Here is a 15,641-nt window from a genome sequence, read left to right on the forward strand (position 1 = left end):
CACTCTACAACACCAGACATTTATACTATGACTCTTTAGCCAGATCTACCACCAATGTATGTACCTCTACATAAGGTTACAATAAAATTCACACCATTGGCTAATTAAACTGAATGAGGTGAACTTGTTGAAGCTGAAGCTACAAGTAAAGGATGTAAAAGCACTCTCAGAGCTGTAAGTAGATGTAACATTTTGAATAGGGAGGATGGAAACAGAGTATAAAGCACCTCTCATTCCAGGTGATATAAGTACCCAATTGAGGAGTCCAGTAGCTTGCATGAAACAGGCAACACTGACTATGGAGCCAATTTCAAAACACAAATGTGCTACGTTCACTAATAACAGGGAAACATGAATGACAGAAATTGAATGATAAACCTAACAGTTTAACATTCTGGAGTTTCCATTCTCTGCTTGGTGGGAGGTACCGTCTGTAAGATTACCAAGATATAAGAAAAAAAAATGTCCCGTGACAACCTGCTTGGTGGGCAGCTGTTTCCACTTTCTCTGGATCCTGTTAGCTGTGCACCCGGTAACCCCCCTCCCACCTGTTGAACTCATCATTGGGTCCTGAAGGGTAACACAAGTGCCAATAGAGTGTTCAACATCCCCAGCTGTTGTGACGCCGGTGACTGGTGGTGACTGTCACCTGCACCTCCCCCCATCCTCTGTACAGTATGCCTTGTCTCTCCAAATCATCACACAGAGGGGGATCCTGTCCTATTTGTGGTTACTGGCTCACTGCATCATGTGCCTATAAACCCATGAACATATGTGTGGTCTCGGAGCTCTCTTTTTCTCATACGTGAGACACCACTGACTTACTGCAATAGCGCCCCGACCTTTACAACAATAAGGTTAAACAGTTGTTTTTGCTCAGCACATAATAGCCAGTATATGGAGAATCTGAGAAAGACACAGCCTTTGTCCTATGTCCGCATCTTCGTTCTGCATACATGAGAGAAAAGACACTAGCAATAAGATGGGTAATAAACAATTTTTATGTATTTTGGTAGAGTGCTCCTTTAAGGTATAAAGGCTGCCTCTAGTCTATTTGAGTGAATTCATAAATACCTGGAAAATTCATAAATCTGGCAACCACTAAAGGGGTTTTCAATATAAGGTTACAAATTACTAATTTAAAATTTTACAAATTACTATTAATTATAACAAATGTTGCTACTGCCTGTTGTACTACTCTTGCTATTCAGTAATAATAATCACTATTGATACTGATATGCATTTCTCTAGAATTAGATGCCCTAGAAAAGTCTGAAAAGCTTGTTGCTGTATCCTGAAAGAGCATGTTTCAAAAAAAGTTTATATTTTTTCAGAAATGTCATTGTTTTGGAATAGTGTTGTAAAACACATCCTCTTTGCATACATCCTCAAAATTCGATTTCCAAAAAATACATACTGTGCTACAGATTCCTATTAAAGGACATGGACAAATACACCTATTCTCAGACTATCACAAACTATGCATAAATGAAGTCCATACCATTTAGTGACAGGTTTAAAGTGATTGCATGAAGACCTGCACAGTGACTGATTCAGCTGGGAGCAATAGGTTAGGTGACAGGAGAACATTGCTGTGTGATGGTTCACACATAGAGATATAATGACTATAATGGCCCTGCTCTATAAACACCAAGGTCAAATATGTGCAAGGGCTGGGCAGTTATCATTAACCAAAACAATCTCTCCTCAAATACTTCACAATAAAATCTGCTTTGATTTACAAGTTCCAGTTAACTATTCCATGCTTTTATGCCCATTCAGCTCACAGTTTTGTACATGGTGCTTTTTATGAAAATAAACAGAATACTACACCAGTAGTGTTAATAGAGGCATGGATCGAGATGTGCAGAATCACTAAGAGTTTGAGCTGAACTCAGTTATCATTTGTTCAGCAGCAGGTTGAGGAATATCACCTGTGCATTGTAAGGGAAGTGAGTTACATTGTTCAGGTCATAGTGGCAGAGGATGCTGGGAAAAAAAAACAGTAACACCTGAGTGAGTGAAGAACAAGGGGGTAAATTTGCATCTTCCTATTTTGCATCTTGCCAACGATGGATTCTGGGTAACAACACAAAAGCTGTTGAATTACCAGGAGGAGTCAACAGACAATATAAAATCATCCCTGTCCCCCATCCCATCCACTCTTTAGTGACATGATGCAATACTGCTATTCAGTCATGTTCATTAACAAATCCACATTTATATATATAGTATGGCACCATGATTCATATTCCTAAATATTCAGTAGGACTGAAAAAGCAGAACTGGAAACAGAGAAGTTGCTGTGATGTCCCTGTGTAGCTTCCCCTTTCTGTTGGTTCTTAATTCCCTTTGACTGATAGCTCAGCTTCCCTTTCTGAACAATGGGTGTTTTTTAACAATCTCACAGTTGACTGAATTAACCTAAACATTCAACAATTATGAGAGCCGCATTTGTTACATCTGTGGTCAGTGTTCCCTTTACAAACTGGCCCTGAACAGGATAGCTTTTCAGAAAGAAGAGAGTAAACATTTGTAATGAACATTATCACATAAAGGCATATCAAAAGCATCAGTGTTTATAATCTCACCAACACGGTATGTTGACTATATTCGAATGAGTACATTTTAAACAAATCCCGGGCAGTTATGTAAATCTTGTAAATCCTGTGGTTCTTAAGGAATACAGTTATTCATTCTGAAGCCCAGTTTTGAAACACAAACAAACTGTGTTCCTCCAAACACAACTTTATACTTTATACCATTGCATGCACTTTCAAATATGTGGAGAGGGAGAATGAATGCCTGTGTTTGGCTCAGATAACTGTATCTGGCCAAAATAACCCACCCCTTGCCAGATTTGGGGCCAGTATAAAGTCAGAACTCAGAGGATCAATGCCAATATGAGTCTTGAAGTACGCATGAAAGCTATGTGAAAGGTTTCTCCTGTACTTCACTGCCAGCAGTCTGGGAGGATGTCATGGGCTCATTACAGAGCCTAGATGAGTGTGGTCTGTTGCTTGGGGATGCTGTCCTCCACTTCCCTCCATGTTTTCATGGTTGGGCTTCCATCAGCTGACAGCCCCACTAACACACTAACCACTCGTTAACCTCCTGGTGCTGCCGCGTCATCTCATAAGCTCAGTGCCATTCCTTTTAGAAATATTGCGGGGACTTTATGTGCGTGCTGGAAGAGCTGTTCCCAACAGTTAACACGTGGTGAATGCAGATTATGTTTTTAACCCCTCTGCCCTGCCCAGGGCAAGGCCACTACCCGGGTCAGCGCTCACACTCTCAGCACTGAATTTAGGAGACACCTCTAAATTTAGACTTGGCGCTGGAGCCTGGGGGCACGTCCAGCTGTGCGCGCCCCGCTTGCCTGGCAGCCTGGCGGGTAACAATGCAGTCATTCTGCAGGGAAACATTCACTCCCTGGCCTCCAGACGCTGCCACTGGGAGAAGTCGGCCTGCATTGCCTTATATGGTATTTAGGGCAGCTTGTGGTGTGATTGGCTTGCTCTGGAGTGACATCTGAGCTGAGGCTGCTGATCTGCAAAGGGAGATAAACAAACAGCACCTGCCCATTTGTGCCAGTGCATTGTGCCCCTTGACCCCTGCTTAGGCTCTTGTTAACCCCTACCATCCATGTTGAGCAAACCCATTCAGGTTTTCATCCAAGCTCCAAAATTCTGCGTCTTGACTGTTACACTTCTGTCACAAAACCCAGGTAATTAAGACATTGACAGCTCAAAGGAAAACACAAGGACTCCATCCAGTTGTTTAAAAAGCATAATATCTCCCTGTAAACATAGCCTGCGTGGGACTAACCTAAGAAACAAAGCTGAGTATTCCACAGACTATGCTGTTTAAGATTCTTAAAGACAGAAAGACATCAAAAAGAATTTAGTTAAACGTATGTGCTGTTCCACGGCATTGTTGCGTTAACAGAGGCAGCAATACCTCAAAATGACTAATGTTAGTCTTATCATTATTTGTATTATACTTAAAAAAGGACTGTATATTGAAATATGTCCCCCTGGTTTAAAGAATTAAGCAAAGGCCATTTCTTTTTAAAGGATGCACTGTTTATAAGATTTCACTTTAGATGGATGTGATTTTTATTAAGGGAGTGCAATGTATTTATTCTACATTATAAATCGTTCGTGCTTGAGCAGGATGGATCAACCTGCCTTTAGGTGATTTCTAGTACATTTTTTTCACCCAGCTCCCAAGAATTCATTGAATGCAATTTTCCCTTTATAATCACGTCAGAGATATTGACTGATCAAACGTGATATTAACAATGCTGCCATCTAGTGGAGTAAACTTGGTAAACTCGAAGTAATTTTGTTCTAGTGTTTTTATATTTCTGCAAAATCAAGATTTATTCTACCGTATTGGAATTTCATGTTGACCTTGAAATACCTGTAATAATTTACACCATATCTATAAATTTAAAGTATTAGTAAGGGGAGGGGCAGAGGCAGGGGCTAAAGAGTGAAATTTAGTATAAGTGCCACATACAGTATGTTTATCTGGGTATCTAGTATTTGATACACAATAACAACATTAGGAAACTCAGAAACATTTAATTATTTATAAAATAAAGGGGCAGCCTTACCAATAATGTAGGACTAGAGGCTGATATCAGAAATGCACCAATGACTTTTTTTTAATGACTTTTCAATAAGAGGAATCCTGACAACACAAAACATGTTTAAAAGTCAAATGTTTAATACTGCTAAAAAGTGTTGTTTGTTTCTTTTTCTCGTAACCACAGGCTGCATAGTGCAGAAATGCCAATGGGGGATAATATGCTATTTCTTCTTACCATTCACACCAGAGGTACGGTCATCTGTGCCAATTCAATCCACTAATTCAAAGCCCGTTCTCAAATTTCCAAATTTCCATCAAGAGACAGGACAGGTCAGGGACCATGTAGCAGCTGAGAGCTCATCTAAATATCCATTCATGTGAAGCTTTTTCTGCTACAGGAGTCAATGAACTCTCAAAATAGAGGCTGGTGTCATGCTTGAGGGCATGACAAAAATGGTAACTGCTTGCACTGGTGCAAGATGAAACAAACATAGGTCTTCCTTTGAGTGTCAAGAAACACACTGACTGGAAAATTGCTCAGGGTGCTGAATCTGTCCTGTCAAAGGAATGTTTATTCTGGTCATAGACTACAGCAGGACTGATCTTGTGTAGGTCTCAAGTGGCTCAGTTGACAACGCATTCACTTTGAAACCATACACCAGCCACAAAGCAAATATACTTAGTTCTGCCAGTGATGGGGTGAATAGGTCAACCAGGGTTTCCTGGGTTCACTGCTCACAGCGACTCTGAGATTCCTTAGGTGTCTGCAGTTTGCACAGATGATGCCAATGGAGTGGCGTCTATCCTCCTATGAGTGCCCACTCCACTGTAGTATGCTGTGTGACCTTCAGTGTGAAAAATAGACATTAGCTTCACATGAGTATATTGTAGGACTGCATTTGTCTGCTGTGTGAGTGCTGTGTGAGGCTGTCACGGTGAGAAGAGCCAAATGTACTGTTCCAAAACATGGTTGCATAAATGGTAAAAAAAGAAATGGCCTTCTTTTTATAAATATGTGGAAGAATTTTGAGGATGATGGATTTATTTGCGTGTTGATGGCCCGGGTTGTTTGCAGTAGGCTATTTGATGGTCACCTACAATATATAAAAGGCATTCCATTCAAATTTCATTCTTTTGATAATATGAAGGAAACACTGACTAATTCTCAGCATAACTGTAAATCTTAGCAAGGTAAATTCATTTTATTTGCTCAGTAAGATAGCCTTTTCATTCAAATCTGCTTTGCTGAAACCTTAACACAATCTTATTCTTAACTACCAAAAAGCCAATAAATCCACCAACTACTGAAGCTTGCTAGCAAAATCAACAGTAAGTAATGCTGTTTTAGACAAAAATAACAAGTAAATAAACACCATGTTGACAATCAAGCTAACCCCTACAGAATGCATTTGATAAATTGTACACTTTTATTGCTGTTGCTATTAATTTTGTTTTATCAGCATTGGCTGCCTTGCTAATATTAAATCTAGTATTACTACACCTACAATCCTACAAAGTTTTTGAACAAGCATGAATGTTTTCCTGTTGAAATTGTATGCAAAATTCCAGGGACCCGTCAGATATTCTGTAGTCCATCACTGTTCAGTTGTTTTGTTCAAAAGTCTGCTGCAACCGACAGGCTTCAAAGGCTGAAAACACACTCCATCTGTGCTCAGATTGGTAGAGTGACGTCAATACTGAGCGGTTGGCTGTATCACGTCCACTTCTCTGAGCGGAGGAGTCTCTCTTGTGTGTGTGATTTCACCCAGGAATGAAACTCATTAGTTTACCTGAAGCACCGTCTGGAGTGCAGGGCTATGCGGTGGGATCACTTCTGCCATAAGTCTGTGGATGTGCTGTCGTGCAGCTGAAATAATGATGCTCGTGTCAGAGCCTGGGCACACCCAGCCAATAGTTACAAACACAAACCTCACACACACACTTGGACACATAGAGTACACATAGCATACACACACACACACACAAGCACACACGCTGCAGACTTTAGTGATATAGAAAGCTGTCACACTTCTACTAGCGTATCCTTTTCAATATCACTGGTGAGAGTGTTTCAGCAACATTAACTTAACTTTCCGCAATCTATAATTGGATCAATATAACCCTGCATGCAGCGCTCCACATTTTCTTGTGGAGAAAAACTGTTTCTGAGCAAAATAGTCTGTGTTACTCGTGCTCATTAAACCAAGCGATGCCCTTGTGAGGCTATATGAAGAAGACTGGAAATGATGTTGAATGAAAAATTAGAACCCAAACCTCATGCATTCCCTTTGATGCAGTGTGCTGTTTTAGGGTTGGAGAGAGGTGGCAGATGAACTCTGAAGAGAGTACGGAGCAGACTCTTCAGTAAGGGGCTTCACCTTCACTGTTGTCCCCTCTGGCTGAGGAGAAAGTCTTGGCCATGTACAAAGTAGCCCATTGACTGTCTGTTACACAGCACTCCGGCCTGCTCCACTGCTAGTTACCCCACGCTGATCATCCATGCTTTCAGGCACTACACAAGACAGCCCACAAAATGGTCCCCTTTCTGTTGCGTTGATCGTAGAACTGACACATTTCACACTTGGAATCAGACATCCTCTTGTGTAGCCGTGCTTGAGGGCTTGGTTCCCAGGGAACACCTTGGTCCCTGTGCCTGATGGTGCTCTTCATCACCCCTTTGACCACAGGAGCTGCGCCCACACTCAGTGTCACTGTGTTGCTTGCTGTGGATGCCATTAAAGGGACCTTTCAGACACACACACACACACACACACACACACACACACACACACACACACACACACACTTGCACACAGACAAACACAGAAAGATGCACTTACACACAGTCATACACAAGACCCTACACATGCGCACACAAATTAAAACCCACAATGCATACACATACGTATGCTGAATACAGACACACTCAACTCAACACTCAAGGTGCTGCTCAATCCAGTCTATCCATATAAAATCAGATGAGGGTACATAAGCCAGAAAAAAAGTCCAGTCCAGTCCTGTCTCAGTCCACAGAATCTTGCAACAGTACTGATATTGATCTAATGCATACTGAAAGACAGACCCGATACATTTTGCCTATTTTTACCTCCATCAGTGCACTATAATATTCATTGAATAAGTACAACAGCAGTTGAGTTAGTCACACACACTGACATATAACCATGATAACTGTACCTGCTACTGTACCTCCACTGACCACACAGTGCTGATATGGGCTATTTCTTACCAGAATCTAGTTAAGACTGGTTGACACAGCTTGCTTCATTCTTCCCTAAGCCCTATAGTTCATGATGCCACAGCCTTATGGCAGCAGCCCTAATTCAGGGCTGAAATTATCTTATCCAAAAGACAGAAATCAATAATGTGCAGAAAAAGCACAAACTGGCAAGAGAACATTTTTTAATGAAATTATTACAATTTCTCGATGTTCAACACATTGGTTTGATACAGTAGGCAAAAGATAAAGCCTCTTGGCAAGTACCTACAACCAATATTAAAAAAATACTCATATTCCAAAGCCTTTGACACCAACATCACCTTAATTAACTTCAAAGCATGGACAGAAAACAGGAAATAACAGCAAACATAACCAATCCAGAATCCAAATCAAAGTCTTTGTTCTTTCTTACAAAGAAATTCCCACAATCTCCCACAGACTAGGGAAAAAATAAGCATACAAATATCAAATGATCTTTTAAATGTCAGAAACAAAATATTAGTGTAAAATGCTTGCGGAGAAAAGCATAAGTGAGTACTGGTGGGGGGGGGTTGGGGAGAAGACATGATGTCAGGGCTGTCCTGGACCATGCATCGGAAACACGATGCTGCTGAACACTAAAGGGTGGAGAGAGGGGTGACGGGTAGGGAATTAACATCAGAGGAGCTCCTGTCAGGCTCTTCCCCCCCGGCCGTCTTACTTTGACACTCGTCTATTTGAATGCCTTACCCTGCTACTCATATGGGTCTGTGGACCCTGTCCCTGACCTCCAGAGACAGTTTAGTGTAGGAATGACAGAGCCCTCTGTCAAACGCGTGCTGAATAAGCTAAACAAACAAATGAACAAAGACAGGCAGCTGGCAATGCTGTCACTCTTCCCACGCATATTTATATATTTACACACACATTTTTTCCATGAATGAGCGCTTCTTAGTGTTCTTCTGCAGTGCGGCCTCTTGCACCACAAGTACAGCATGATAACCAACGAAGGATCGATGAGCCCAACAGGAGCCAGTGAAGAGAGAACAGAGCTCATCCCTTAGGGAGGGAGAGCGGTTTAGAGGCAGAGTTTAGGGGGCAGAGACACAGAGCTAGACGAGATGGAGAGGGAGAGGGAGAGGAAGAGGGAGAGGGAGAGGGAAAGAGAGAGAGTGAGGTCTGTAATCCGTGTTCCAGGTTACTCAGCGTGCACGCAGTCCAGACCTTCTCCTCCCTTCAGGCACGTTGCGGTCCCTCGCACCCCCTTCCTCTACACCTGGTCTCGGAGTTTGGCCAGTCTCTGGGACAGCTCATCCTTGGGACAAAACACATAAATAAAAATAGCACAGATCAGCGCTCACCAATGCAGCCATGTGTGCAACGTCTCTCGGACTGGGCCAGGTCACCTTGGGTCAAGTTCATTGTGGGAATCCAAAGTTTTCCAAAGGAGACATATCTTCTAAGGTCCCACTTAATGAAATTTAATCAAAACGTCATACATGCTAATTGACATCTTCATATTAATACATGCTAATAAATCAATCTGCTTCATTACACATTCCATATCCTTTTATGCAAATCCTTTTATGCAAATCACAATATGAAGTCATAATCATATACAGCGGAAAACTGGGGAATCAACCTCATTTCACACATCAGAGGTAAATGCACTGAGATCAAGCTCATTCAGACACTTATGATTTTCTACTCCCAGGCACAGTATGTCGGTTTAAATGCCATCTGTTGCAAGTGATTTGTAAATGAGGTGGGGGTGTTGTAGCAGCACAGTTAAGGTCATCTTTGACTTTAACCCTGAGGCAAAGATCTTAGCTGTTAGGGTAAGATGTTGACCCCTGCAGACACTACAGAATAGGAAAGCAAGACGCGGAAGACAGGTGCTACAAAAGGCCATCACAGCAGGGTTCAGGTACAGTATGTGGGACTTTCTACTCTGCTGGAAAAACCGGCTTATCCAGACTGCAGTAGTTGCCTGCTGTCTGAAATGTTCTCCCCCGCGAGTGTGAAATCTGATCCACTGAGCATGGCCTATTTCGATTTTCATGTTGGCAAATACATTTCTGCTGCTGACATGAATAGACAGAATCATTTTTTTGGTGTTAGTCATTTTTTTCTATTACCTTCCCAGGTTACTTTAAAGACTTAATAACTATGGACTTGCACACAATACAGAAACAGACTTGGTGTCATTTTAAAGCTGTTCACCTGCCCCGGTAATATTACAGCATTTGTGGTTCGTAAATAGCCTCCACGTATTAATCTTTCAAATACAGAACAAGACAGCATCAATAAAGTCTTTTACATAATTTCCCTAATCATAAGTATAATCATACCTAATCATAATCATAATATTTACCCTTGTTCATAGCATCACAAAGAGGAATATACACCTTAATTTAGATTCCCATGATAATATAAATATTTAAAAATGAGAATTACTGCATTTGTCAATTTTTGGGTATGATGTTTTACAGCATGTTCAGTACCACCAATTAAATAATGGCCTGTGGGCCATTTCAGTAAATTGTAAATAAGAGCCCACAGTATTTTCAGTAGGTTGCCCACATTATTTCAGTAAGTTATAAATATAAGTGGCCACACCATTGCAGCAAGTAAATGTTTCTGTATGTGACTGAGGATAGAGCATCAAATCAGCTGTAAGTAGTAATATTATGCTGGTTTACGGATCCTTGATTCAGACTGATGGGAAAATGCTGGCCTTTTTCCAGTTTTCCTACCTGCTCGGCAGATGCCACGCTGGTGCTGATTGACCCTGTTTGACCCTGCGGAAGCTCCATATTCAGATCCAACCTGTGGACAGTGGAAACACAACATGAATAACCTCAATCACTGTGAGCCACAAGCCACTGCACAAGAGACCTCAAGCAGGACTGTCCCCCTTGGCACACCAGCATTCAACACAGACACAAACGGGGAAGTTGTCTTTCTCTTCACCTGGCATCAGGCTCACATCACCTGGGCGTACACTGGTGTGTTCTGGTAGCCCCCGCTTCTGAACAGCCAGCCACGTTCACTTACACTGCCCTTTCTTTCTAGGCCTTGATTGGAGTATCATCACCCACAGTGCACCTTGGCCACCACAGCACAACTGTCGGTGGGTGCACTCGGGGGTGTCATCTTGCCCAGTACAGATGTCTTGGGCAATACTGAGCATATAATCTGCGATGGCGGTGGGTCCGGGATGGGATCTCCCACATAATTTGTTATGGTAATCTTTGAAAGTGTTACGATGATGATAAACAACCTCTTTACTCACCCAGTTTCATCTGCCATCTCCTGCATCAGGGTGTCTACCTGGTTCTGAAACACAGACATTTGCACTTTCTGTCACCACACTAGACAGGACAGGACAGCTTGGTCCATACAACCAAAAAAGACTTCAATTAAATGAATGTTCTCCAAGCTAATAAAAGACAGAAATGCATCTACTGCTCCGATACAGTGTTTCCCAGCCCTGGTCTTGGAGGCACACTATGCATGCTGCTTTTCAGCCCCACTGAGCACTTCATTTATTAGGCCTGATTAGCCTTTCAATTAAAAAACTAATCTGAGTTTGATGATACGTCATAGGTAAGTGCTGCCGATCCACTGTGAAAGAAATTAACTCATACAGAGGTTTTGGTCTTCAGACAGGTAAATAGAAGGACGTTTCTTCAGCTTATTCTTGATCATTTGTACCCCATAGAAATGAGTGATACAAGCTATTACACAACTTAATTGCTTGAGCCGCTTGAGCTGAGGCAGCTTAAATTTAAATGGCAGGTGTTAGAAATATTTTCAACAAATATCTTTACCTGTATCTTGGAATCAATCTAAACCCACATCAAACAGAACACTTGTTTCACAGCCAAAAGGTGTGAAATACAGACAAGTCTACAATAAAAGCCCAATCAGACCCAAGGACATGCATTGGGAAATACAGTCCTTCATGGGAAACATCCATAACCAAAATATCCACTGATAGTTATTAGGAATGACCAGTAGAGGGCAGCATGACATTGACTGAGGTCAGAGTTGGTGATCCTCTCCAGAAGTTCTCTGGTCACGACATCAAGTTGAACAGCAAGTGTGAAGGATATGCTGTGCAAGACCCAGCTACATCTGTCAATTGTGACGGAAAGCAAAACCGAGGGGAGGCATGAGCAGCATGGGACTGTGCAGGTCTACCTGCGGGGTGGTGAGTGTGGTTGTGCTGCTCATGGTGTCGTCCATCTGCGCAGTCTGCACGTCCAGAGTCTCAAACTGGTGCTCGAACTTGTCCATGAGGGCCGAGATCTGGGACGGGGAGAAGAGACACTCATCTTCCAGAACTTTCCCTGATAACATCATGCCCAAATAAATCAGAACATTGTGTCTTTACAAAGTTCAGTCAAGCAAGGCAGGATAGTCCGTTTGGTCCTGAACGAGTGTTTTTTCAATGTACTTGTCTTGATGTACTTGACTGTGAGCATTTGGGTATGCTTCACGGGCCACTGTAAATGACTGCAGACACACACACAAACAAGATGGGCCCACACAGCCCTGCACAGAAAAGTGCTGACACAGAGACACACTGTACCTTCTCCAGGTTCATGCTCTTCAACGCAGCGTCCATTCCTTTCACCACCCCAGCCATCGACTTGGTGACCTGAGGACAGAGAGGGAGGCCGAGGTCAGTCTCCATGGTCAACATCTTAACAGCCCGTGAAACAACTGCATACACAGGGCTCTCTATTTTTTTTAATGATATTTCTTTGAAATCAGAGCTGAAAGGTGTTTTTTTTTTCTTTTGAGGTGTCAGGAAAAAATGGCTTCAGGGAAACACTCCCCAACTGTATTCCTCATACAGTGAATAACACTGAAAAACCTCAGTACTCCAGAACGGTTATTTTATTTACACATACTCATTTAGCAGACTTACAGTGACTTACAAAACTGCATACACAAAAGTCAGGCTAACAGCTGAACTGACACCAAGTCATTAGTGTCGTAACCGATAGTAGACGTCACTACATAACATACAGCATTCTGCTAAATGCCATAATAGGTGCAAGATGAAGTCTGAGTGTATACAACATGTTATGGCATTCTGCATATGCACATACAAGAGCAACCATACCATTTCAAGCAAGTATATCATCTAAAAAAGTAATATCTTGTTTATGTTGAAAAAACAAGAGTGCCTTGATTGGGGAATATGAGTACTGAATCCTCCCCCAGACTTGACACAGAACTAGGAGCTCTGAACTCTTTGAACAACTAATCCTAAGGGATGCTGTTGTATGGAGGCCCATTCACATTACAGTCTCTGTCCCCAAGCACAGATCTTGGACTGTTCTCTGCTTTGCACCTAATTCTCTCTTACGACTAGGGATGGATAAACTGATCCTGGATCGGCGGTTTGGGGGCAGAAACCAGCAGGAGCCCCCTTTTACCTTGTTCATGGTGACAGCAGTCTGAACCCTGGCCGCCACCGCGTCCACGCGAGCGCTCATCCTCAGGAAGTTGACGGACTGGTTCTTCTGCCGAATAGCGTTTTCTGCGTGTATCCGCGCCACTTCCATGTTCCCCTTCTGAATAGCCTGTGCAACGGGGGCAAACGCACATTACGACACTGTGACCCCTATAAATCTCAACTGTGGAAAGGACATGCCCCGCTGTGTCGCAGGGATGGCTGGGCATCATTGTAGAGGCTTACCTTCTTGACTTTAGCCTTTTCTACTTTTTCCTCTTTGTCACATTTTTTCGAGCTTCTTTGCAGCTCCTTGGCAGCAAACTTCAGGTTGAACAGATGTTCTGAAGTGGGGGGTTAAGGACTCCTCTTTGCTCTCACTGTGTGCAGACTACAGATTTTATTGAGACTAAGAACTACTTGGGATAAAATCTGACAGGGGCAGGGGGAAATCATATCCTGTTTTAAAATGAATGCTGAAATGTAAACTCAATTTTCAAGTTTCATAAACTGCTGAGAGGCAATTACCTAAAAAATGGAAATTGTGCAGCTTCAAAACCCACAGAAAGTAGTTATATGAATGAAGAAGAAACCGTTTTGCTACATCATAATTACGCAATACATATCAATGACGTATCTATCTTGCTAGCGCAACCACCACTTCATGCAAAGCAGAGCTCTGATTGGACTTTTTGACGGTTGAAAATATGAAAAGGACACACGGAGATATCTAGCTTCGGTCTACACTCAATAAGGAAGATGTTCTGTATCAGGGGTGAGGATAAAAATAGCAGATATAAAATGGCAAGTGCGTAATCTATGCTCAAGTCTACCCTTGATAATTCCTCTCATAATGAACCACAAATTAAGTGAAGTACCGGATTTGACTAAGCTCTCGAAGATCTTGCTCCTCCCATTGGGTGACGACCTTCTATTCTACATCAAATGAATATGATGAGCACAAGGTGCCGATACACGTCTTCAAACAAACGACTCACAGAGCAAGGTAATGTGATTTGCATATGAATGGGATTCGTGACGGGATCTGGTGACGCTGTGAAACAAGACAACGTGACCGATAGGGCCTGACTTCGGTGTGTGTGTGTGTGTGTGTGGGGCAAGAAACAGAAAGATATAATTACTAACAAGGAACAGCACACACACACACACACACACACAAAGCTTCCCATACAGCAATCTAAATGTTTTCAAATCCAGAATGTTCAACATAAAACAGAAAACGCAATTCTACCTAGCAAGTACTGTTACAACATCAAGCTAACACCTGTTAGTTCAGCTCAAGTTGCTTGTTAGCTAGCTAAACGGGTATCGTAAGCCTGACTTGTTCGTAGTCATCTGTCATTACTTCCATCATTTAAAAACAGCTAAGTGACAAATAAACAAAATGAATGCTGCCCGTAGCCTGGCAGCAAAGGCTAGATAGTTAGCTATAACCGACATGCCAAAACCGACTCACCATTATCTTTGGATATGAATTCACCAGCTACGTAAATAGCAAGTTATTTCAGAACTTCCAAACCGTAGCTAGCCAGCCAACTAGCTACTACAACAGGCCCACTCACTACGACGGTATTTCCCACTGTCATTTGTTTTTCTTGTATGAAAAGGATACTGTCCATACTTGACATGTTTGTAGGCACTCTGCCGCTGCTGAAATTAATAAAAAAAACTACTTAGTTGTCAAGGGGTCTCCAAGAATCTTCTTAGCGTTCGTTTTAACTCAATTTCTTCACTTCCTTCTCGTTTTATTTTTGTTCTCCCAGTACTTCCGGCTACACAACTGGAATGGTGACATCACTGTCAGATGTTAGGGGCGTGTTCTGCAACGTCAGAGGCATTCGGGAACTCTGGAGGACCGACTAGGCGGGCTCAATACATATATTTTTTTGCAGCTATAATGCTCGCTTGTGGAACAAGTTTAGTGACGTCAAATTTGTACTTTCGGAATCGGGAGCGACTTGAACTGACCTTTTGTGAAACATATTTGCTTGCGAGTTCTTCGTCTTCATCACGACAGTCCTATCTGTGTGTGTGCGCGCGCGCGTGCGTACGTGCGTGCGTGTGACTCGTTTAATCTTGACCATTGATACTATCTCGTGACATTCTGATGGAATTTGCAGATTGTTACATTTACAGTCTTTACAAAAGCATACCTTCTAAAAGACAAACATGATATATGGCGAATGTGCTATTTAATAACAGATTATCATCAAAGAAATAACTGAATTGAGCAAATTTAAGAGAGACTGTGCTCTCCTCAACCCTCAATCCCTCTGTATTAATTATTTTATGATTTTTCATTGTTGATTTCAATTAAACACCAGTTGAGAGGATTCT

At 42.1% G+C, this 15,641-nt stretch overlaps 1 protein-coding gene across 1 annotated transcript; it reads right to left on the minus strand.

Moving 5' to 3' along the window:
* Nucleotides 1-8,379: 8,379 nt before the first annotated feature.
* LOC118774377 (charged multivesicular body protein 1b-like) lies at nt 8,380-15,089 on the minus strand. The gene is made up of 8 exons (XM_036523721.1): nt 14,917-15,089; nt 13,530-13,627; nt 13,267-13,413; nt 12,411-12,479; nt 12,020-12,127; nt 11,109-11,152; nt 10,570-10,642; nt 8,380-9,128 (listed from the first exon to the last, which is right to left on the minus strand). The coding sequence occupies exons 1-8, from the start codon at nt 14,930-14,932 to the stop codon at nt 9,084-9,086; spliced, it is 600 nt and encodes a 199-aa protein (XP_036379614.1). The 5' UTR covers nt 14,933-15,089; the 3' UTR covers nt 8,380-9,083.
* Between the last annotated feature and the right edge of the window lie 552 nt (nt 15,090-15,641).

This window comes from Megalops cyprinoides, chromosome 3, assembly GCF_013368585.1.
Source record: "Megalops cyprinoides isolate fMegCyp1 chromosome 3, fMegCyp1.pri, whole genome shotgun sequence".
Lineage (NCBI taxonomy): Eukaryota > Metazoa > Chordata > Actinopteri > Elopiformes > Megalopidae > Megalops > Megalops cyprinoides.